The sequence below is a fragment of the Salmo trutta genome, chromosome 3 (assembly GCF_901001165.1).
Source record: "Salmo trutta chromosome 3, fSalTru1.1, whole genome shotgun sequence".
NCBI classification, from domain to species: Eukaryota; Metazoa; Chordata; class Actinopteri; order Salmoniformes; family Salmonidae; genus Salmo; species Salmo trutta.
This window is the reverse complement of record NC_042959.1, coordinates 14,153,295-14,178,559: the sequence shown is the minus strand read 5'-3', so window position 1 is coordinate 14,178,559 and position 25,265 is coordinate 14,153,295. Positions and strand designations below refer to the sequence as shown.

The 25,265-nt window shown below is 43.0% G+C and overlaps 2 protein-coding genes across 3 annotated transcripts; both read right to left on the bottom strand.

Moving 5' to 3' along the window:
* Positions 1 to 403: 403 nt before the first annotated feature.
* Positions 404 to 12,594, bottom strand: vegfba (vascular endothelial growth factor Ba). Its single transcript, XM_029724376.1, has 8 exons — positions 11,543 to 12,594; positions 5,147 to 5,192; positions 4,685 to 4,881; positions 4,517 to 4,590; positions 4,267 to 4,299; positions 1,453 to 1,533; positions 863 to 1,048; positions 404 to 673 (listed from the first exon to the last, which is right to left on the bottom strand). Exons 1-8 carry the CDS (start codon positions 11,612 to 11,614, stop codon positions 652 to 654), a joined length of 711 nt encoding a protein of 236 aa, XP_029580236.1. The 5' UTR covers positions 11,615 to 12,594; the 3' UTR covers positions 404 to 651.
* A 2,744-nt stretch (positions 12,595 to 15,338) lies between these two features.
* On the bottom strand, positions 15,339 to 22,518 carry dnajc4 (DnaJ (Hsp40) homolog, subfamily C, member 4). Of its 2 annotated transcripts, XM_029724360.1 has the most exons (8): positions 22,405 to 22,517; positions 21,454 to 21,525; positions 21,164 to 21,298; positions 20,840 to 20,930; positions 19,132 to 19,304; positions 17,371 to 17,538; positions 15,742 to 15,828; positions 15,339 to 15,577 (listed from the first exon to the last, which is right to left on the bottom strand). In XM_029724360.1, the coding sequence occupies exons 3-8, from the start codon at positions 21,253 to 21,255 to the stop codon at positions 15,478 to 15,480; spliced, it is 711 nt and encodes a 236-aa protein (XP_029580220.1). In that variant the 5' UTR covers positions 21,256 to 21,298; positions 21,454 to 21,525; positions 22,405 to 22,517; the 3' UTR covers positions 15,339 to 15,477. The 2 variants fall into 2 exon arrangements, with proteins under 2 accessions (XP_029580220.1, XP_029580228.1); XM_029724368.1 differs by lacking the exon at positions 21,454 to 21,525 and having other exon boundaries at positions 22,405 to 22,518.
* Positions 22,519 to 25,265: the final 2,747 nt, after the last annotated feature.

Below are 25,265 nucleotides of genomic sequence, written 5' to 3'. Positions count from 1 at the left end.
GGGCGAAAGTTCACCTTCCAACAGGGCAACAACCCTAAGCACACAGCCAAGACAACACAGGAGTAGCTTGAACCCGATCAAACATCTCTGAAGAGAACTTAAAACAGCTGTACAGCAATGCTCCCCATCCATCCTGACAGAGCTTGAGAGGATCTGCAGAGAAGAATGGGAGAAATTCCCCAAATACAGGTGTGCCAAGCTTGTAGTGTCATACCCAAGAAGACTCGAGGCTGTTATCGCTGCCAAAGGTGCTTCAACAAAATACTGAGTAAAGGGTCTGAATACTTATGTAACTGTGATATTTCAGTTTTACATTTTTAATAAATTAGCAAAATATTCTACAAACCTGTTTTTGCTTTGTCATTATGGGGTATTGTGTATTGATTGATGATGAAGAAAAAAAACGATTTAATCAATTTTAGAATAAGGCTGTAACCTAACAAAATGTGGAAAAAGTCAAGGGGTCTGAAAACTTCCCGAAGGTGTTTCTGTAGGACAAGGAGGGACACAGAAGGGAGTACTTAGGAATATGCTTCCCCGCCCCACCCCTGACAGAGACTTACCCAGGATTGCACTAAGCATGGCTGAGAGTGACATTGGAACCAGTGGAGAGACAGAGAGAGGGGAGAGAGAGAGAGGGGAGAGAGAGCATCACCGTCTCATGGCCTCACATCTAAAACAAAAAGAAACAAGAGAGAGTTCAGATCAGATTGATCAAATGCGTAATGTTGGGTTGTGGTTCAGCCATGTTGAATGTGGTTGTGATGCATGGTCACGGTTGGTACTATATCTGTGGTAGTGGTCAGAGCTCTCCTTCTATCGCTCTGGTTCTGATGGCGGTTTGCTGTCACTGGACACTGACCTGCAGAGGTGCTGGTTGAGTCTCCTCCCTTTCTGACTGCAGCTCTCTGTGGTCACGTTGCAGCGACACCGACAAGACTGTAAATCGAGCGTCCACTTCCTCCCAGGACAGGGGGTACATCGAGGGGCTGGCAAGGAAGACAGGGTGGTATGGAGAGGAATTGGGGTAGTGGGGGCAGAGGAGGGTCTGGGGTGGTAAAGAGAATAGTCTATTTATGAATAGAATAAATACAGAACCTTTAAACAGACACCATTGGCTTTCTGATCTGAGTGATGGACGGGCCTGAGAGACTCTGAGTGAACTCTGACCCCTATAACAGCAAACAACTGACAGCAGCATGATGAGTGGAGAATTGATGAAAAGGGATGAAAAAGGAGGACTGAATTCTCTCTTTCTGCTCTCTGGGTAGAGCAATTTTCTAGGAATTATATATGTGTGCAGAAACACACATATGCGCAGAGAAACAGACACTTGCTTAGACTTGTGATAAAGCTTTTAAATGATAGTGTTATAACTGGAGAAAGAAGCAACAACTTAGTGGTTCATTATTTTGAGGCACCTGTATGAGTTGCATGTTTAGTTGAACTTACGTGGTTTTGATAGTTCCAATTTTCTTTCTTTTGGATTTTCCTCTGTCCCTTTTCCTGCCTTTCCTCAGAGGCTTCGCAGGCCTGTTAGTCAGAGACATAAATCTGTGTCAAACAACAATTTATCACCATAGCAGATCAAAATCTAAATAGATATGTTATAGATTTTTTGAGTTATTGCCACAAATTACATTTTTGGGGGATTCCCTTAGTCCAACAGCCTTATTAGACGGACTCCGATTCTAGCTTTCACTCTTTCCTTCTATCCCCCTGTTCTCACCCTTTCCCTAACTTTCCTCTCTGTGGGCGTTGACCTCTATCCCCCTGTTCTCACCCTTTACCTAACTTTCCTCTCTGTGGGCATTGACCTCTATCCCCCTGTTCTCACCCTTTCCCTAACTTTCCTCTCTGTGGGCGTTGACCTATATCCCCCTGTTCTCACCCTTTCCCTAACTTTCCTCTCTGTGGGCGTTGACCTCTATCCCCCTGTTCTCACCCTTTCCCTAACTTTCCTCTCTGTGGGCGTTGACTTCTATCCCCCTGTTCTCACCCTTTCCCTAACTTTCCTCTCTGTGGGCGTTGACCTCTATCCCCCTGTTCTCACCCTTTCCCTAACTTTCCTCTCTGTGGGCGTTGACCTCTGTCCCCCTGTTCTCACCCTTTCCCTAACTTTCCTCTCTGTGGGCGTTGACCTCTATCCCCCTGTTCTCACCCTTTCCCTAACTTTCCTCTCTGTGGGCGTTGACCTCTATCCCCCTGTTCTCACCCTTTCCCTAACTTTCCTCTCTGTGGGCGTTGACCTATATCCCCCTGTTCTCACCCTTTCCCTAACTTTCCTCTCTGTGGGCATTGACCTCTATCCCCCTGTTCTCACCCTTTCCCTAACTTTCCTCTCTGTGGGCGTTGACCTCTATCCCCCTGTTCTCACCCTTTACCTAACTTTCCTCTCTGTGGGCGTTGACCTCTATCCCCCTGTTCTCACCCTTTACCTAACTTTCCTCTCTGTGGGCGTTGACCTCTGTCCAGCTCTGTTGGTCTAAGGCCAGCTAGTCAGTCTGCCACTGGGTCAGGGGTGGGCTGTGACAGAGCAAAAGTAGCTCTCCCTCTGTATGGTCAAAAGCCTTGCCTTAGACTCACTTTAGTTTTTCACAAATCATAACTTTCTACAGCTCAGCACAGCACCCTTCAAAAACTGTATTTTCTATTTTTTACTTTAGTTAATTTAGTAAATATTTTCTTCACTCTATTTTCTTAAAACTGCATTGTTGGTTAAGGGCTTGGTTAAGGGCTTGTAAGAAAGCATTTGTATTCGGCGCATACAATTTGATGTGATAAACAGTTTAGGACACATAAAATGAACATTTACACGAGTATCTATAAATGTACACTACCGTTCAAAAGTTTGGGGTCACTTAGAAATGTCCTTGTTTTTGAAAGAAAAGCACATTTTTTGTCCATTAAAATAACATAAAATTTATCAGAAATACAGTGTAGACATTGTAAATGTTGTAAATGACTATTGTAGCTGGAAACGGCAGATTTTTTTATGGAAATATCTATATAGGCGTACAGAGGCCCATTATCAGCAACCATCACTACTGTGTTCCAATGGCACGTTGTGTTAGCTAATCCAAGTTTATCAATTTAAAATGCTAATTGATCATTAGAAAACTGTTTTGCAATTATGTTAGCACAGCTGAAAACTGTTGTTCTGATTAAAGAAGCAATACAACTGGCCTTCTTTAGACTAGTTGAGTATCTGGAGCATCAGCATTTGTGGGTTCGATTACAGGCTTGAATTGGCCAGAAACAAATAACTTTCTTCTGAAACTCGTCAGTCTATTCTTGTTCTGAGAAATTAAGGCTATTCCATGTGAGAAATTGCCAAGAAACTGAAGATCTCATACAACGCTGTGTACTACTCCCTTCACAGAACAGCGCAAACTGGCTCTAACCAGAATAGAAAAAGGAGTGGGAGGCCCCGGTGCACAACTGAGCAAGAGGACAAGTACATTAGAGTGTCTAGTTTGAGAAACAGACGCCTCACAGGTCCTCAACTGGCAGCTTCATTAAATAGTACCCGCAAAAAAACAGTCTCAACGTTAACAGTGAAGAGGCGACTCCGGGATGCTGGCCTTCTAGGCAGAGTTCCTCTGTCCAGTGTTTGTGTTCTTTTGCCCATCTAAATCTTTTCTTTTTATTGGCCAGTTTGAGATAAGGCTTTATCTTTGCAACTCTGCCTAGAAGGCCACCATCCCGGAGTCGCCTCTTCACTGTTGACGTTGAGACTGCTGTTTTGCTGGTACTATTTAATGAAGCTGCCACTGCTAGACTGACGAGTTTCAGAAGAAAGTTATTTGTTTCTGGCCATTTTCAAGCCTGTAATCGAACCCACAAATGCTGATGCTCCAGATACTCAACTAGTCTAAAGAAGGCCAGTTTTATTGCTTCTTTAAAATCAACACAACAGTTTTCAGCTGTGCTAATATAATTGCAAAATGGTTTTCTAATGATCAATTAGCCTTTTAAATGATAAACTTGGATTAGCTAACACAACGTGCCATTGGAACACAGGGGTGATGGTTGTTGATAATGGGCCTCTGTACGCCTATGTAGATATTCCATAACAAATCTGCCGTTTCCAGCTACAATAGTAATTTACAACCTTAACAATGGCTACACTGTATTTCTGATCAATTTTATGTTCTTTTAATGGACAAAAAATGTGCTTTTATTAAAAAACAAGGACATTTCTAGGTGACCCCAAACTTTTGAACGGTAGTGTACACAGACAGCCACATACATACAGTACTGTACCTGGTAGGGACTGACTGAAGATCCTGTTTTAGTCTAAAGGGAGAGAGGTTATGTGAGGACACACACTGAGAATACATTTATGCATATACTGTGTGTGTGGTTTGTGTGTGTGTGTGTGTGTGTGTGTGTGTGTGTGTGTGTGTGTGTGTGTGTGTGTGTGTGTGTGTGTGTGTGTGTGTGTGTGTGTGTGTGTGTGTGTGTGTGGTGTGTGTGTGGTGTGTGTGTGTGTGTGTGGTGTGTGTGTGCTCACCTGCACTCACACTGGCTGTGCTCAATGAAGTCCAGCTGGATGAGCTCATGCTTCATAAAGGAGGTCTTCATTAGCTGCAGAGGACAAAGACACAAACTATAGTTACAAATAATTGTGTGTGTGTGTGTGTGTGTGTGTGTGTGTGTGTGTGTGTGTGTGTGTGTGTACCTCCATGGTGATAGTTTGTGTGAGTGAGGGCACACACTCCAGTGCCTCGTCGGAGCAGCACCCGCCACAGCGGCGGACCGACACACAGGAGGGCACGAAGAGGTGATGCGTCTCCCCTGGCAACTCCTGCCACACCTCCACCAGGGTATCCCTGGGCTCACAAACACTATGAGAGTACACCTCCAACCACCGACGCACTGGATGGAGAGAGAGAGAGAGAGAGAGAGAGAGAGAGAGAGAGAGAGAGAGAGAGAGAGAGAGAGGGAAAGAGAGAAAGAGAGAGAGAGAGACACAGGGAGGGAGGGAGGGATTTACATTTCAGATGCATAAGTTTTACAAGGTCACTACACATCACAAATATAGTATTAATTCTCACATCTGTTATTTATACACACATAGTTACTCATCATCAGCCTGTTCACATATGCTGGTGGGAGTATCACATTGGGGAAGAGGAAGTACCTTCTCTGGATTTGGGGGTGGTGTCTGCAGGTCTCCAGTGGGCTAGCTGGAAGAGGAGTGTGGCAGAAGAAGAGGTGTGTCAGGCAGTGGTGTTTAGGTGAGGGAGCACACATCTTTTTTTAAATGACCTTAACATTTCTCAATCAAAGTTTGCACAGATCGAGGCAGCCTATTGAATATCATTATAGAATTATAAACATTAAATGCATCCTCCAATTGCACCATCTGCCTAGGCCCACACATATTGTCTCAGTACACTTCAGATTTTGAATACCCTTAAACACCAAGTTAGGCATACTTCATTTCAAAGTAGGCCATCATCACTGTTAATCGTGAATGATAATTCTTCACGTTTTACCGGTGAAATGTCCAAACTGCATCTCCATGCCAATCATTTGATCTCAATCAGTTTCATGGGAATATGCATTTAGATCTTCTTTAATTCCTGTCTCGTGATAGAACTTGAGCAGATGGTGTTTACAAACAATTTGCCTTTCTTGTATTTTGTTTCAATCAAAGCATACAGTTGAAGTCGGAAGTTTACATACAATTAGGTTGGAGTCATTAAAACTCGTTTTTCAACCACTCCACAAATTTCTTGTTAACAAACTATAGTTTTGGCACGTCGGTTAGGACATCTACTGTGTGCATGACACAAGTAATTTTTCCAACAATTGTTTACAGACAGATTATTTCACTGTATCACAATTCCAGTGGGTCAGAAGTTTACATACACTAAGTTGACTGTGCCTTTAAACAGCTTGATAAAATCCAGAAAATTATGTCATGGCTTTAGAAGCTTCTGATAGGCTAATTGACATCATTTGAGTCAATTGGAGGTGTACCTGTGGATGTATGTCAATGCCTACCTTCAAACTCAGTGCCTCTTTGCTTGACATCATGGGAAAATCAAAAGAAATCAGTCAAGACCTCATAAAAACAATTGTAGAGCTCCACAAGTCTGGTTCATCCTTGGGAGCAATTTCCAAATGCCTGAAGGTACCACGTTCATCTATACAAACAATAGTACGCAACTATAAACACCATGGGACCACGCAGCCGTCATACCGCTCAGGAAGGAGACGCGTTCTGTCTCCTAGAAATGAACGTACTTTGATGCGAAAAGTGCAAATCAATCCCTGAACAACAGCAAAGGACCTTGTGAAGATGCTGGATGAAACCGGTACAAAAGTATCTATATCCACAGTAAACAAGTCATATACCGACATAACCTGAAAGGCCGCTCAGCAAGGAAGAAGCCACTGCTCCAAAACCGCCATAAAAAAGCCAGACTATGGTTTGCAACTGCACATGGGGACAAAGATCGTACTTTTTGGAGAAATGTCCTCTGGTCTGATGAAACAAAAATATAACTTTTTGGCCATAATGACCATCGTTATGTTTGGAGGAAAAAGGGGGACGCTTGCAAGCCGAAGAACACCATCCCAACCGTGAAGCACGGGGGTGGCAGCATCATGTTGTGGGGGTGCTTTGCTCTAGGAGGGACTGGTGCACAAAATAGATGGCATCATGAGGGAGGAAAATTATGTGGATATATTGAAGCAACATCTCAAGACATCCGTCAGGAAGTTAAAGCTTGGTCGCAAAACTGAAACTGAAAAAGTGTGTGTGAGCAGGGAGGCCTACAAAGCTGACTCAGTTACACCAGCTCTGTCAGGAGGAATGGGCCAAAATTCACCCAACTTATTGTGGGAAGCTCGTGGGAAGCTCGTGGAAGGCTACCCGAAAAGTTTGACCCAGGGTAAACAATTTAAAGGCAATGCTACCAAATACTAATTGAGTGTATGTAAACTTCTGACCCACTGGGAATGTGATGAAAGAAATAAAAGCTGAAAGAAATAATTCTCTACTATTATTCTGACATTTCACATTCTTAAAATAATCTGGTGATCCTAACTGACCTAAGACAGGAAATCTTTACTAGGATTAAATGTCAGGAATTGTGAAAAACTGAGTTTAAATGTATTTGGCTAATGTGTATGTAAACTTCCGACTTCAACTGTATATCCTGCCTAATGGTGCCCTGTTGAGTTTTGAACGCCTTCAGATAAGAACTTACTGAAGAGGTGTTTTTGGTGTAACTGTGATACAGTATATGTGATGATACTTGGTTCTGTTATATAAAATACTAATGAATCATTGTGATTTTGTGAGACATTGATTCAGCTCTGATCTAGCTTTACTAAACCAGCACCATTGTGAGAGGTGATAATCTTCTATTTGTAATAATAATAATAATAATAGTAAGTGATGAGTAAGACTATTAGGTGTCAGCAACAGATCTTGGTTATGAGGGTTATTTTAAGTGGTTTGAGCACCCTTCGAATAGTAGTGCTGAAAGGACAGCACCCTAAACAAGTGGCCACATGTCATTCTGGGTTCCACTGCACAAGATGGGCTCTGTGGAGTTTTATGAACATCAAGGCAGACACACAGTGAATTTGGATCCTAGATCTCATTGGTGTGATGATAAGGTTCATGTGGGGATTCAGTTTGTCTGCATTAGCAATAGAGGTGGTACGTTTCTGTAAGCTAGGCATCTGGACAGTAAGACGAGTGGAAGTGTGTCGTACACGAGCCCAAATGCATAGCAAACTGTTTTGACGACAGTTGTTTTAGCAGCCCCTGGAGTTTTCTGTCTGTGGCAGTTCTTGCTACATCGAATTTGGCCCACTCAAAGTGGCCCAGCCTCCAACCAAAAGCCCGCCACCCTCTGCACATGCTACAGTTATTCATCATTTACACCACCGCTAAGACTGGGAAGAACATTTTCCTACCTATAGGCTGCTATAGCCTATATACAGCATTTATATAGTTTGTCTTTCTATTGTTTTCATGGAATTTCAGTGGTAATTTAATATAATTTATCCGAATTAATTTTCCAGAAATATTTCTACCAACTCTGTGTATTTTCAAATTGAAAAACATGAGGGAGCACCGCTCAACTGCACTACGACAGCACTACATCCCTGGTGTCACTGTGTTTATGACCCTACATACAGTGAGGGCCCCTAATACCTCACAGCCCCTAGTACCTCACAGCCCCTACTACACTGTCACGCTCTACACTGACATCAAATACCTTAGCCAGGTGAATAACACACAAAATACATACTATGTAGTTTACACACACACTCTCACAAGCATGGAAGCACGCACGCACGCACGCACGCACACACACACACACACACACACACACAATGTCGTTATTAGGTCTGAGTAGACCAAGGCCACTGCTGAGAGAATGTAGACTTTGCCCAATTGCCCCCATTTCAATCGCCACACCCCCATACCCCACCACCCACGTGCTTTCTCCACAGTTGGCACAGTTTGATTCTGAGTTTACCGATGTGTGTGTGGCCATTTTACTGTCGGAAGTGTCTGAGCAACAAGAAACATGTCAGATCACACTGGTGTTTCATTCATATCACAAATCAATCCGTACACAACATCCCCAGGAGTAGGGCAGGCTATAGCTCCACAGACTGGCCCCTAGAATGAGTAGGGTGGGCTATAGCTCCCCAGACTGGCCCCTAGAATGAGTAGGGTGGGCTATAGCTCCACAGACTGGCCCCTAGAAGGAGTAGAACAGGCTATAGCTCCACAGACTGGCCCCTAGAATGAGTAGGGTGGGCTATAGCTCCACAGACTGGCCCCTAGAATGAGTAGGGTGGGCTATAGCTCCACAGACTGGCCCCTAGAATGAGTAGGGTGGGCTATAGCTCCCCAGACTGGCCCCTAGAATGAGTAGGGTGGGCTATAGCTCCACAGACTGGCCCCTAGGAGTAGAACAGGCTATAGCTCCACAGACTGGCCCCTAGAATGAGTAGGGTGGGCTATAGCTCCACAGACTGGCCCCTAGAATGAGTAGGGTGGGCTATAGCTCCACAGACTGGCCCCTAGAATGAGTAGGGTGGGCTATAGCTCCACAGACTGGCCCCTAGAAGGAGTAGAACGGGCTATAGCTCCACAGACTGGCCCCTAGAATGAGTAGAACGGGCTATAGCTCCACAGACTGGCCCCTAGAATGAGTAGGGTGGGCTATAGCTCCACAGACTGGCCCCTAGAAGGAGTAGAACAGGCTATAGCTTCACAGACTGGCCCCTAGAATGAGGAGAATGGGCTATAGCTCCACAGACTGGCCCCTAGAAGGAGTAGGGTGGGCTATAGCTCCACAGACTGGCCCCTAGAAGGAGTAGAACAGGCTATAGCTCCACAGACTGGCCCTTAGAAGGAGTAGGGTGGGCTATAGCTCCACAGACTGGCCCCTAGAAGGAGTAGAACAGGCTATAGCTCCACAGACTGGCCCCTAGAAGGAATAGAACAGGCTATAGCTCCACAGACTGGCCCCTAGAAGGAGTAGAACGGGCTATAGCTCCACAGACTGGCCCCTGGAAGGAGTAGAACGGGCTATAACTCCACAGACTGGCCCCTAGAAGGAGTAGAATAGGCTATAGCTCCACAGACTGGCCCCTAGAAGGAGTAGAACGGGCTATAACTCCACAGACTGGCCCCTAGAAGGAGTAGAACGGGCTATAATGCCACAGACTGGCCCCTAGAAGGAGTAGAACAGGCTATAACTCCACAGACTGGCCCCTAAAAGAAGTTGATACTGTCACCCCAAGTGTGGATTCCTTGTATTGCTTTTCCCTGAGGAGACAATTCCCCTCCCAGTCTGGTTGTATCTGATCCTGTCCAACACAGGCATTGGCACACTCTCACTCTGTCTCCCTCTCTGACACACACACTTGCGTTTTCTCAAAACACACACAAGTAATCTAAACAGTGCCAGCCAAGCTCTTGCAACAGACCACACAATGCTAGCTGCAGCATCAGAGGCTTCTACCCTCTAACTGCCACCATTAACCCAACCTTTCTCAAGGGGACAAGTAGAAAAAGCCATTGTGACCACTCACACTGTGTGTGTGTGTGTGTGTGTGTGTGTGTGTGTGTGTGTGTGTGTGTGTGAGCGAGCGAGCGATATGGGGGCCCCAGTGCAACATGATTTCCAGGATGATTCCCAGGACTTCCAACCTGATATATCCCATGTCCACACAGCTCAATCAGGGCGGGCAGCTTCAGGGCACTACATGTTCTTGATATGAAGACTCCAGACATAAATAAAACCAATCTGCCATGTGAAGAATTGTGTGTCTGAAAGTTTATGGAGACTACTGTGTTGGCAAATTATTATCTATCCCCATATGTAACTCATGTACAGTATCTACATCTGCCTTGTGTTACAAAGTACAGCCCGTCAGTATGGCAGAGTTGTGCCACATTGTATCAACATGGTACATGAGTCTAGGAGAGAGCGAGTGGTGCTACACACAATTCTATCAACCTTTGTAAACTCAGACAGTCAATGACCATGGGGGTAATCTCCATACAAGACCGTCAATGACCATGGGGGTTATCTCCATACAAGACCGTCAATGACCATGGGGGTAATCTCCATACAAGACAGTCAATGACCATGGGGGTTATCTCCATACAAGACCGTCAATGACCATGGGGGTTATCTCCATACAAGACCGTCAATGACCATGGGGGTAATCTCCATACAAGACAGTCAATGACCATGGGGGTTATCTCCATACAAGACCGTCAATGACCATGGGGGTTATCTCCATACAAGACCGTCAATGACCATGGGGGTAATCTCCATACAAGACAGTCAATGACCATGGGGGTTATCTCCATACAAGACCGTCAATGACCATGGGGGTAATCTCCATACAAGACAGTCAATGACCATGGGGGTTATCTCCATACAAGACCGTCAATGACCATGGGGGTAATCTCCATACAAGACCGTCAATGACCATGGGGGTTATCTCCATACAAGACCGTCAATGACCATGGGGGTTATCTCCATACAAGACCGTCAATGACCATGGGGGTTATCTCCATACAAGACCGTCAATGACCATGGGGGTTATCTCCATACAAGACCGTCAATGACCATGGGGGTTATCTCCATACAAGACCGTCAATGACCATGGGGGTAATCTCCATACAAGACCGTCAATGACCATGGGGGTTATCTCCATACAAGACCGTCAATGACCATGGGGGTTATCTCCATACAAGACCGTCAATGACCATGGGGGTTATCTCCATACAAGACCGTCAATGACCATGGGGGTTATCTCCAAAAGTGGGAAATGTATACACAAGAGTCAGTTCAAAATAGACTTTTATTAGATATTTTTTTACTGCTACTAAATTCATTGTATTCCTATCTTTACTTTCCCTTCAACTAAACCAGATGCTTTGTAGCATAACACAGTGCAAAGGAATACAACAATCTCAATTCTGTAGATTCCCATGCAGACAATAGTCTACCAGCGTGTAGTTAGTTATTTGACATACCTTGGCATGGGACGTGCGTATTCTTGAGAGCAAGAGGAACATTCCTAGAATAACTTGAAGCAAAATCCCCATTGTGCAGTACACCAAAAGTCACGCCAAATGTTGGTCAATTAATTGGTGTTTTGCGTTTCTCTCCACTCAATCAACATTTCATCTGTTGTCCTTAGGTTCCATCCTATGAAATGACAGCGCTGGTGGCATTCCCATACCGTTACGCATGAACGTGACAAATCAGGAGCAAATGAGTAGGCAAACACTCCAATGATTGACTTGAAACTGTAACTTGATTAATTAATGAACAATTACACAATGTAATTAGCTACAATGTAACAACGTATAATCTATTGCCATCAATAATCATTATTGGCAATCAAGCGCACAGATATGATGCCTCTTACAAATAGCCTAATTTGATAAATCTCAGTCGATCACTTTCAATGCATACAATTTGGTTGCCTCTATTTTACTAAGAGTTGTGTGAACTTTGAATGATGTCCCCCAATATTCCAAAGCCAGAGGTCTGGGCATGTAAGCCGGTTAGGTTCGCCCATTGTTGGTCGGGAACCCATGAAACGGTCTGTGGATGAGCGTCAGGGGTGGCGTGACTGCAGGTCCATTTATAGTCTTGAGTAGAAAATGTTCAATATTGTATCCTTGTCTTAAGGAACGTTAAAATAGGACAAATATCCCTTATTTAAGGTCCAACACGACTGTCTTGAATCACATAAGGTACGGTGCCACACGCACATTTCATGACACTGCGTAGCCAATACAGAGCGGTGTCTCTGAGAAAGAGCCTATAGATGACGTTTCGCTGAAGACGCTTGCACCTCAACGACTTATACTTTAAGCAATATGTCCTCTTTTGAGAATAAGATATTGAAGTTCATCGTGCCAGAGCAGTCCATAAAGAGAAAATGTCCTTGACAGCGTTTCTTGGTTTGTCATGATCGGTTCCTCATATCCTTTGCCCTTCAGATCACAATTAGAAGGCGCACTCCACTCGACGCACTCCGAATTCCGCGTAACCGTTGCACTGCCAACTTTTTCAAAATGACACTGACGCAACCGCGCAATGGATACAGATGGACGTCGCCCTTCAATTAATCATTCAGCCGGTCAATCTTTTACCACTTCACTTTCTCAGCCACACGATACATTTTTTCTAAGAATATAATAAAAGGGGTATTGTACTGCATGAAAATCCCTTTATCATTCACTCAAATCCACCTACAAGCTCTCTATCTCAGACTGACAGGACACACAAAACACTCCAAGCAATAACTGATCACCCCCTGTGAATTTATTTGAAAAGAATAACACATTTGCCCCAACTACTTTAAGTCACAGTTACAAAACCTCTGTCAGCAGCAGACTACAGTGAACCCTGTCTTCCATCAGTTTCTGTACATTGAAAGAAGAGTCTCTGTCAGTGTGGTGTGTTTGGGTTATGAGGGGGCACTCATACACCACAGGGGCGATGTGGGTATGCCAGGACCTGTTATCTCTCCTGTGGTTTCAGCTAGGGGCTTGCGAAACAACTTGAGGCCAGGGAGTCATTAAAACACTCTGCACCCCATGTTTTTCAGCACCCCTCACTCACTCTCAAACTTGACACGACATGCAATAGTGGAATCAGTGAAAAACAAACATTGGATGATTTGGGTTGAGACCAGAGGAACAGTGTTTATTTATGAATCCATGACACCAGGAAGAGTTAATGCGGTCATAAAAAAATCACTCTGAAACACAATCTGTGACTAATAAGACACTGAAACAAGGCATTATGGTAAGTGTCAGTTGGCAGTCAACATAGCAATAAATTAAATAGAATTTCCTCATCTCAGAGATTGAAGCTGCCCACACGAGCAATAAATCAAATATTTCCATAGTATAATTAACATTCCTAAAATTTATTTGTCAACATCAGACAAGGGTACAATTAAATACAATTTTAGAAAGTCATTATATGACTTCATTTTCAAGTTTTTCTTGATTCCATGCCCTTTCAATAAAAAAATATACATTATACAGTGCATTCAGAAAGTATTCAGACCCCTTCCCTTTTTCCACATTTTGTTACATTACAGCCTTAATCTAAAAATTTTAAATACATTTTTTTTCTCAATATACAAATAACACGCCATAATGACAAAGCGAAAACAGGTTTTTAGAAATCTTTGCAAATGTATAAATTAAAAAAAGAAATAGCTTATTTACATACAGTATTCAAACCCTTTGCTATGAGACTCGAAATTGAACTCAGGTGCATCCTGTTTCCATTGATCATCCTTGAGATGTTTTGACAACTTGGATTCCACCTGTGGTAAATTCAATTGATTGAACATGATTTGTAAAGGCACACACACCTGTCTATATAAGGTCCCACAGTTGACAGTGCATGTCAGAGCAAAATCCAAGCCATGAGGTTGAAGGAATTGACCGTAGAGCTCCAAGACAGAATTATGTTGAGGCACAGATCTGGGGAAGGATACCAAAACATTTCTGCAGCATTGAAGGTCCCGGAGAACACAGTGGCCTCCATCGTTCTAAAATGGAAGAAGTTTGGAACCACCAAGACGCTTCCTAGACCTGGCCACCCGGCCAAACCGAGCAATCGGGGGAGAAGGGACTTGGTCAGGGAGGTGACCAACAACACGATGGTCACTCTGACAGAGCTCCAGAGTTCCTCTGTAAATGGGAGAAACTTCCAGAAGGACAACTATCTCTGCAGCCCTCCACCATTCAGGCTTTATGGTAGAGTGACCAGACGGAAGCCACTCCTCAGTAAAAGGCACATGGCAGCCCACTTGGAGTTTGCCAAAAGGCACCTAAAGACTCTCAGACCATAAGAAACAAGATTATCTGGTCTGATGAAACCAAGATTGAACTCTTTGGCCTGAATGCTAAGTGTCACGTCTGGAGGAATCCTGGCACCATACCTACGGTGAAGCATGGTGGTGTTTTTACTTTGTCATTATGGGGTATTGTGTGTAGATTGATGAGGGGGAAAAAAAACGATTTAATCAATTTTAGAATAAGGCTGTAATGTAGCAAAATGTGGAAAAAGTCAAGGGGTCTGAATACTTTCCGAATACACTGTATCTGGGAACAGTTTTTCCTCATCATATGACCAGGAAATGCTCTAGGCCCGAAATATTGCCTATAGGTATCATTGTCAGGAAAAACTTTATGACTGTATTTGGCTCCACCATGGGCCCAGTAGCGGTGTCAAGAGTTCCATGATATCATTGACACAGAGGCACAATGACTGAATCCCATTAGTTGAAGTGCAGCTGTGCACAGCACCCCCTATCCGTCATTAAGGGATTTTACCTTTGATTTGTCTTCAGTACGCAACACTGTACTGCATCTCCAGTGGGCAAATTCACACTGTCATATGAACCCCCATCAGACTGCCTCTGAACGGGCGTGGGGGAAAACGGCATGTCACCGCGAACCAATTAGCAACTGGCTAACAGGAGTCTTGGTTCCATCCAACAGAGGAAGAGATGTGCTGCAAACGACCAGGTCCTACTGCTGTTAGTCTTGTGATACCGGACCAAACCTCCACAAACTTATTCTCCTTCTGAAGAAACCTAGAACGGCTGGGGTCAACTTTCTACTGTGACAAAGACATGTACCCCATATGCTGTTCCAATTTCACCCAGGCATTACATACTATGTTGTTACAATATCCCAGCTAATACACATCTTCTTTTTTACTCCTCAGCTTAGTATGCGAGGTCCAAGCAAATGTCAGCTGTGCACATCATCAACGTTTGCCCCAATGTTATTTTCTTTGAAAGCTAACTAACTACTCCTAACACATTCAACCGTTCACTCCCCTTCCTGACTGACTCCATTCTTCTTCATTGGCCTTCCGCCAACTCAATCCACCTTGTTTTAAGGTGTACTCTTATTCTACGAAACTCCTACTTGTCCTCTCCACTGTTGCGAGTGATTTTGTATTTCTCCAGGAAGTCTGCATGTTTCTGTCTGAGAATCTCTGTCTGCTTCTTAAACCCGTTCACTCTGCAAATCAAAATGAAGAAATCAGGTCCAGTCTCAGGTATATCCTACAAACAAATCATATTAATACATACTCGATGCAATGTTGATAATTACCACTACCATAACTAGAACAGTGTAGTAACACATGTAATAAACACTTATAACACGTTTGAATTCTCCCACACCTTGCCCTTTCTTTGGACTCGTTGTAGATCTGTGTGATGACCCTGTCCTTCTCGTCCATGAAGTTGTTATGGACTGACTCCAACTTTCTGTGTGACAGGAAGACAGAGAGGCCTGTCAGACAACACAGACCTACACACAGTGGAATATCATTGCCAGTTCAATTGGTATTTTGATTACTATTCATGTTTTATTATTCCGTACTAGTACAAATAGTCATACCAGGAAAAGTTGAATCTCTACAAATAATAAAAGTGCTTTCAAGTCATCGTGCCAAAACACAGATTACCAGATATATGACAGCACAACCTGGGTCTGAGCCAGGGGCACCTGTGCCTACAAAACAGACAGTTATCGGCGTCTACAGACTATTTAGTCTAGACAATGAATGAGTAAAAACATAGTAATAGCAGTAATAGTCAAATGTCAGATTTTGGCACATTACTCAGAAATGCATTTGAGTGACAGAAGTACTGCATGTCTTATTTAATTATGTGCTGAGAGTGTACATACATACAGTATTAATGTCCAAGTACCAGTTTCACTCTGGTCTTTTCCCTTATTACCTGAAGAGAACGTGAGCGCTGACGCTCAGTCCCATGATGTTACCTGAAGAGAACGTGAGCGCTGACGCTCAGGCCCATGATGTTACCTGAAGAGAACGTGAGCGCTGATGCTCAGGCCCATGATGTTACCTGAAGAGAACGTGAGCGCTGATGCTCAGGCCCATGATGTTACCTGAAGAGAACGTGAGCGCTGACGCTCAGTCCCATGATGTTACCTGAAGAGAACGTGAGCGCTGACGCTCAGTCCCATGATGTTACCTGAAGAGAACGTGAGCGCTGATGCTCAGGCCCATGATGTTACCTGAAGAGAACGTGAGCGCTGATGCTCAGGCCCATGATGTTACCTGAAGAGAACGTGAGCGCTGACGCTCAGTCCCATGATGTTACCTGAAGAGAACGTGAGCGCTGATGCTCAGTCCCATGACGTTACCTGAAGAGAACGTGAGCGCTGATGCTCAGGCCCATGACGTTACCTAAAGAGAACGTGAGCGCTGATGCTCAGTCCCATGACGTTACCTAAAGAGAACGTGAGCGCTGATGCTCAGTCCCATGACGTTACCTAAAGAAGAGAACGTGAGCGCTGATGCTCAGTCCCATGACGTTACCTAAAGAAGAGAACGTGAGCGCTGATGCTCAGTCCCATGATGTTACCTAAAGAAGAGAACGTGAGCGCTGATGCTCAGTCCCATGACGTTACCTAAAGAAGAGAACGTGAGCGCTGATGCTCAGGCCCATGACGTTACCTAAAGAAGAGAACGTGAGCGCTGATGCTCAGGCCCATGACGTTACCTAAAGAAGAGAACGTGAGCGCTGATGCTCAGTCCCATGACGTTACCTAAAGAAGAGAACGTGAGCGCTGATGCTCAGTCCCATGACGTTACCTAAAGAAGAGAACGTGAGCGCTGATGCTCAGGCCCATGACGTTACCTAAAGAAGAGAACGTGAGCGCTGATGCTCAGTCCCATGATGTTACCTAAAGAAGAGAACGTGAGCGCTGATGCTCAGGCCCATGACATTACCTAAAGAAGAGAACGTGAGCGCTGATGCTCAGTCCCATGACGTTACCTAAAGAAGAGAACGTGAGCGCTGATGCTCAGGCCCATGATGAGCATACAGTAGCTAACTATTCTAAAGTTCCTCTTCCTCTTCCTCTCCCACTCCTCGGCTGTGGTCTCCTGAGGCTGAGAGTGTTTGAACTGATCCCAATAGCGCATACTCTCCTGAGCTTCCGCCCTGAGAGAGGTAGACAGAGAGAGAGAAAAGGGGAATAAAACTCTTGAGATTTGTGTATGAACTCACACAGGGCTGTTTGTGCGTGTGTGAAATAAAATACAATTCTATTGGTCACATACACATATTTAGCAGATGTTATTGTGGGTGTAGCGAAATGCATTTGTTCCTAGCTCCAACACTGCAGTAATATCTAACAATACACACAAATCTAAAAAGTAAAAGAATGGAACTAAGAAATATTAGGACGAGCAATTTCGCAGTCCAGAGTATATATATACAGTAAATCAAATCAAGTCAAAAGTTTGGATACACAATCTCATTCAACGCTTTTTCTTTGTTTGTACTATTTTCAACATTATAGAATAATAGTGAAGACATAAAAACTATGAAATAACAGATATGGAATCCTGTAGTGACCAGGAAAGTGTTAAACAAATCCAAATATATTTTATATTTGAAACTCTTCAAAGTAGCCAACCTTTGCCTTGATGACAGCTTTGCACACCCTTGGCATTCTCTCAACCAGCTTCATGAGCTAGTCACCTGGAATGCATTTCAATTAATAGGTGTGCCTTGTTAAAAGTTAATTTGTGGAATTTCTTTCCTTCTTAATGCATTTGAGCCAATCAGTTGTGCTGTGACAAGGTAGGGGTGGTATACAGAAGATAGCATCTGTGAAGGTATTGTAATGTTTTTAAAATGGTATAAACTGCCTTCATTTGGCTGGACCTCAGGAAGAGCAGCTGCTGCCTTGGCAGGAACTAATGGGGATCCATAATAAATACAAATACAGTATATACAGTGCCGTGAAAAAGTATTTTCTAATTTTCTCTACTTTTGCATATTTTTGATACTGAATGTTATCAGATTTTCAACCAAAACCTAATTAGATAAAAAGAACCTGAGTTTACAAATAAACAAAATTGACACTTGTTTTATTTATTTACTTAACAAAGTTGTGCAACACCCAATTCCCCTGTGTGAAAAAGTAATTTCCCCCCCACCTTTAGCTGCAATGACTCCAACCAAATACTTCCTGTAGTTGTTGATCAGTCTCTAACATCGCTGTGGAGGAATATTAGCCCACTCTTGCATGCAGAACTGCTTTAACTCAGCAACATATGTGGGTTTTCAAGCATGAACTGCTCGTTTCAAGTCCTGCCACAAATTCTCAATTGGGATTAGGTCTGGACTTTGAATAGGCAATTCCAAAACTTCAAATGTGTATATTTTTAGCCATTTTTATGTAGAATCATTGTCTTGCTGCATGACCCAGCTGTCCTTCAGCTTCAGCTTACAGACGGAAGGCCTGACATTCTCCTGTAGAATTCTCTGATACAGAGCAGAATGTATGGTTCCTTCAATTAAGGCAAGTCATCCAGGTCCTGAGGCAGCAAAGCATCCCCAAACCATCACACTACCACCAACACCATGCTTGACCATTTGTATGAGGTTCTTACTGTGGAATGCAGTGTTTGGTTTTCACCAGGCATAATGGGACACGTGTGTGTGTGTGTGTGTGTGTGTGTGTGTGTGTGTGCATGCATGGGTTAGTCCCTGCTTGCTTGAGTGTGTGCACATTTGTTTATGTACCTGGGGTTGTATGTGGAGGTGGGTCTGAAGGCCTGTCCCCCGGTGTAAGGGTGCCGTAGCCGCAGGTCGTACTCTCTCCTTGACACCTCCTTACTCAGCACCCTGTAGGCCTCGTTCAGCTCCACAAACTGGCCATGCAGCCCCGGGTTAGACGGGTCACTGTCTGGGTGCATCTGGTAGAGAGATAGGGGGCAGTTAGGATTAGTGATGAAAAAGCAGTAGATACCAGCACACTGTTGAATGCTCCCGCTGTTTCAGTCAGTGCTAAATGGATGTGTGTACACTACATTTGAGCAGTCAGGATGAGGATTAGGACAAACCAGGGTTACTACTGTACATGCATACATACAGATAGATATACACTTACTGTGTAGCTACAAACTGCAGAAAACTCATGTACTGACATAATACAACACACACACAATACAAATATGTACTGGTAAATATACTGTACATCCCTGTTAACATAGAGATCCTCACAACACCAAAACAAACAGTACAACAGTGAGCTCCAAAAGTATTGGGACAGTGACACATTTGTTGTTTTGGCTCTGTACTCAAGCACTTTGGATTTGAAATGACACGAGTATGAGACCCTCAGCTTTAATTTGAGGGAATTTTCATCCATATCGGATGAACCGTTTAGAAATTACAGCACTTTTTATACATAGTCCCCCCCATTTTAGGGGACCAAAAATATTGGGACAAATTCACTTATATGTTTATTAAAGTAATCAAAAGTTTAGTATTTGGTCCCATATTCCTAGCCCGCAATGATTACATCTCGCTTGTGACTATCATTTTGGAGTCACTGTCCTTGTAAGAATAGAATGTCTCTTCTACATTAATGTGGATGTTACCATGCTTACGGGCAGTCCTGAATGAATCGTGAATAATGATTAGTGAGAAAGTTAGATGCACAAATATCATAACACCCCCCCAAAAATGCTAACATCCCCTGTTATTGTAAGGGTGAGAGGTTAGCATGTCTTGGGGGTATGATATTTGTGTGTCTAACTTTCTCACTCATCATTACTCACGATTCATTCAGGATAATCCATAATCATGGTAGCAGCCACATTAATATAGTGTTTAGAAACATATTCTATTCCTATTTACAATAAATGTGACTCCAAAATGACAATACATTATTTTCCATTAATTTCGATTGGGCACAAACTTATCTGAAACACAACCAAAACCAACAGCAAATGCATCCAACAAGTTTGTAGAGTCACAAACTTACCGTAATCATGTTTTTGACTACTTTAATAGACATAAGTGAATTTGTCCCAATATTTTTGGTCCCCTAAAATGGGGGTTACTATGTACAATACATGCTGTAATTTCTAAAAGGTTCAACCGATATGGATGAAAAGGCACATTAACCTCATAGTCACTGTATCATTTCAAATTCAAAGTGTTGGAGTACAGTGCCAAAACAAAACGTGTCACTGCCCCAATACTTTTGGAGCTCACTGTATATTTATACATGAACAAGGTGGGAATGTGATGTTGGAAGATAGAAAAATACTGTGGAAGAGTGCACTCGTGTGGTTGGAGAGAGAAGCTGCAATTCCTTATAAACCATAATTGCATGCAACAATAAACCCTAAATATGTGCTGCTTAAACCATTAAACCATGTGCCTTTTATGAATTTACTAAGTATTTAAAGCTTTTAGTTGATAGTTTAGGAGATTGTCGTACCTTTTTTGATTTATCGAAAAATGCATTCTTGATTTGCTCCAGTGTGGCATCAGGTTTTACACCAAGAAGGTCGTAGTGGTTAAATGCCGCTCTGCAATGAGACACAATGAATGCTAATTATACAGGATAACAACACACAGTACTGGGACCACATACAGTAGAGTATTGGAACCATGGCCTCAACAACGCCTAACAGACCACAATCATCAGCATACTAGTGTAAGTACAGTGTAATTAGACAAGTGTCAAATGCACACAAACACACAGGCATGCACATTGTATAGCTGTGCACAAAGGTAAATACTGTAGAGGGAGAGAGCATACCTGTGCACAGAGCTCTGAAAGAGCAGGCGCAGTCCGCTCTTGCAGCACCATAGACAGCTCTGACAAAGACGCAGCTGGGCCTCCAACTGCATGGTGGGAAGTATTGTTGCCTATAGAGTTTACAAAACAAATGACCTACGGAGAAGAAAAGACATAGGAAAATATCAGTAGTGGCAAGTATAAAAACTATATCTGGGGACGAGTTATCAATCATTTGCCTATTGCATCAAAGACATTTTCCAATACTTTCCCCATATAATGTGATAATAGGGTGCAGTTGTCACATATACCGTTCAGTCAGTAGGATGTCATTGAAAAGATAGTGGTCAGCAACAGGACAAAGAGGAGAGTCCACTCAGTCACTGCAACACAACAAGAGCAAAGAGGGCGTCGTATATTTTGCCGGCTTTGAGCATAGTCAACATAGCTAGTCTTTTTTTTTACTTGATAAATACAGTCAACATAGCTAGTCTTTTTTTTTACTTGATAAATACAGTCAACATAGCTAGTCTTTTTTTACTTGATAAATACAGTCAACATAGCTAGTCTTTTTTTTACTTGATAAATACAGTCAACATAGCTAGTCTTTTTTTTTACTTGATAAATACAGTCAACATAGCTAGTCTTTTTTTACTTGATAAATACAGTCAACATAGCTAGTCTTTTTTTTACTTGATAAATACAGTCAACATAGCTAGTCTTTTTTTTACTTGATAAATATAGTCAACATAGCTAGTCCCTTGAATCTTTCCAATGAGATTGACGCTTGGCCAATTTAATGTTAGAAGACACTGTAGTCACAGCATGAATACAACAACAGTTCAGTCATTATCTACAGTAATTCACAGCAAGTTACACGTTGTCCTGTCCCTTGCAAATCAATTAACTACTTACTCCATTGATTATGTTCTGAGCATTTGTTAGCTGTCCTGGCTAGTTAGCTAGTGTGGAGAAGCATTAAACAAACTTGATAGTACCTGTAACTTGTGGACATAGCTGGCTACCCAGTTAACTTACTTTATGCATATACCTTTAGTTATTATCGGTCGAAATTGTACAGTCAACACACAGTGTAAATGTACTCTAGTTAGCATGGCTAGCTAGCTAACGAGGTAGAATTTAGCCAGTAGTAGCTAACGTTAGCTAGCTAACTCAACTAAAGAGACTGTTGACCTATGTGGCAAAAACACACTAGTATTTTAACAAAAGACAGAATCAAGGGTAAAGAAGCACAGACGTACCAAAATACTGCATTTTCTTCGTTTCATAACAAAAAAATAATGGGAACGGGTTGTTACATAAGTGTCTTTTACAGAGTGCAGTGCAGCTGTCTGCAACATTGTTGTCTGGGTAGGGTAGTTTTTAGTAAGGAACGCTGTAGCAAAAATTATTGGACAAATTCAGGACGATAGTACCCAGTTTTATTCCCTTTCTAAACGTTTATTCCATACTGAACACAACCATACGCTACTAAACTTTTTTTATTTTGAAGGTTAAAACCCTTTCATGCCTTTCCATTCTCTACAAGAGATTTCATCAAGTGGATTGTTTTTTCTAGCTAACAGCAATTATGTACATTAAATCAAAAGTGTGTTCAATAACGTATTGGGGAAACGTGTTGTTCAGTACAAACCGTTCCGCAACGTAGCAAATGTTCAAGCGAACTGAACACATCTCTGCTGTGAGAGTGGGCGAGGCTGACCTGATTGTTATGACCCTCTATCCCCAAAACCACTTCCTGGACTTACTTTTGTTTAAACTTGAGACCACACATTTGTGTCTCTCACCGACCATTTTTGAACATGTTTATGACTTTACCAAACGCTCAAGGCTTTAGTTCAGTCAGCGCCGACTCCAGAAATTGTAACGAAACATGTTTGTTGTTCAGGCTTGACTTTACTTGTTTATGCTAGAGCGGTGGAGGGAACGGTATGTGGTAAGCATCTTTATAACTAGATCTATTTTTGTGTATGTTACCTTGTCAGGACAAGGTGTTGTTTATTTCAAACGGTCAACCGAATATTGTCGAGAAACTGATTTAACATCTCCATAGAGGAACTCTGGAGCTCTGTCAGAGTGACCATCGGGTTCTTGGTCACTTCCCCGACCAAGACCCTTCTCCCCCGATCGATCAGTTTGGCCTGGCAGCCAGCTCTAGGAAGAGTCTTGGTGTTTCCAAAATTCTTCCATTTAAGAATGATGGAGGCCACTTTGCTCTTCGGGACCTTAAAAGCTGCAGATGTTTTTTTGGTACCCTTCCCCAGATCTTTGCCTCACACAATCCTGTCCCGGAGCTCCACGGACAATTCCTTCGACCTCATGGCTTGGTTTTTGCTCTGACATGCACTGTCAACTGTGGGACCTTATATAGACAGGTGTGTGCCTTTCCAAATCATGTCCAAGCAATTGAATTTACCACAGGTGGACTCCAATCAAGTTGTAGAAACATCTCAAGGATGGTCAATGGAAACAGGATGTACCTGAGCTCAATTTGAATGCACTGTATGTGAAATCTAATGTAACTGAGAGTCATGAAGAAGGGCTACTACCAAGCCAGTTTACTAGCTATTCAGTTTAAAGCAGCTCCACAGCTACAGTTTTCTCCCGATATTGGACTCTTGTACTTTCGGGAACATTTTATAAACCGATTCAGCCAGAAAATTAATTCAAATACTTTTCCTGCATGGGACACACTGTTTCCACAACACTTTGAAAAGTGATTTTCGTAGCAGGTTAGGAGAGCATTTTCGCTAACCATTTACCTAACATTAGTCTACGAAAAAGTCACTTTGGAATCGGAGTGCCATGAAAAGCATCACATTTTACATTTTAGTCATTTAGCAGACGCTCTTATCCAGAGCGACTTACAGTAGTGAATGCATACATTTCATTTTATGCATTATTTTTGTACTGGCCCCCCGTGGGAAGGCATTTCAGTCAGACAACTTCGGTACTCCCGCGACTTTGGTTGAAGGATCTACAATCACGCCTGACGAGCCCGATGAAATCCATGCCTCACTGGAAGCCCGGCCTTCCACAAGTGATAAATGTGAGGCTGGGATTCATTCCTTCAATTATTCCGCTCTTCACCTCGGTGTGAACAGGAATGATTCACACTACTAAACAAACAATTGGAAAACAAGACTGTGTTACGTTGCGCCAACAAAACTTTCCTATAGTGCTAGAGCGTGCTCGCCCCCTGGACGTTGTGTGCTGAAGGTTGTACTTGTTCTCCTAATTTTCTAACCACAAACAATTTGTTATTCTTCAATTTATTGGTGCAATTAGTAAAAGGACTAAGAAAACAACCGAGACGACGATGGCTAAGCCAGGTTCGGGGACGAGTTTATGCCTCCAGTCATGTGGTTATAGCATTTCTTTGAAAGATACTCACGATCTATGTGTAGTTTGTCTTGGTTTGGAGTGCGCTCAGACTGCCCTCCCTTGAACCAGTCTGTGTGCATATTGCCACGTACTGCATACACACTCCCTGGAAAGACATTCGGAGCAAATGTCTTGTCTGCCTGGGTACGGGGTATGCGGTGGCTGCTCACTGTTGCCAGTTACGGGAGGCTACTAGAAGAGAGAGGGCGGTCAGATTCGGTGGGTACTCCCCCGCCGCCTTTGTCTGCCTCGGTCAAGCACCACTTGCCTCTCTTCCCAGACTTTTTGATGAAGGGTCCAGTCCCAACTTGGTGATCCGGTTTTACATGGACTTTTGCGACCGGGTTAGCTAAACAAGATTCTTTTTTTTTTTCTTTTTTTTATTTCACCTCTATTTAACCAGGTTGGCCAGTTGAGAACAAGTTCTCATTTACAACTGCGACCTGGCCAAGATAAAGCAAAGCAGTGCGACACAAACAACAACACAGAGTTACACATGGAATAAACAAACATACAGTCAATAACACAATATAAAAGTCTATATACAGTGTGTGCAAATGAGGTAAGATTAGGGAGGTGAGGCAATAAATAGGCCGTAGTGGCGAAGTAATTACAATTGAGCAATTAAACACTGGAGTGATAGATGTGCAGAAGATGAATGTGCAAGTAGAGATACTGGGGTGCAAAGGAGAAGAAAAAAAAAATAACAATATGGGGA

Excerpts from the sequence above, each read along its gene's own strand:
- vegfba (XM_029724376.1), bottom strand. The coding sequence starts at position 11,614 with ATGGGGATTTTGCTTCAAGTTATTCTAGGAATGTTCCTCTTGCTCTCA. Across the intron at positions 5,193-11,542 it reads TACGCACGTCCCATGCCAAG|CTAGCCCACTGGAGACCTGC; the intron begins GTATGTCAAATA and ends CTCCTCTTCCAG. Across the intron at positions 4,300-4,516 it reads CACAGCCAGTGTGAGTGCAG|ACTAAAACAGGATCTTCAGT; the intron begins GTGAGCACACAC and ends CTCTCCCTTTAG.
- dnajc4 (XM_029724368.1), bottom strand. The coding sequence starts at position 21,255 with ATGCAGTTGGAGGCCCAGCTGCGTCTTTGTCAGAGCTGTCTATGGTGC. Across the intron at positions 20,931-21,163 it reads TTTCAGAGCTCTGTGCACAG|AGCGGCATTTAACCACTACG; the intron begins GTATGCTCTCTC and ends GTCTCATTGCAG. Across the intron at positions 19,305-20,839 it reads TTTTCGATAAATCAAAAAAG|ATGCACCCAGACAGTGACCC; the intron begins GTACGACAATCT and ends TCTCTCTACCAG.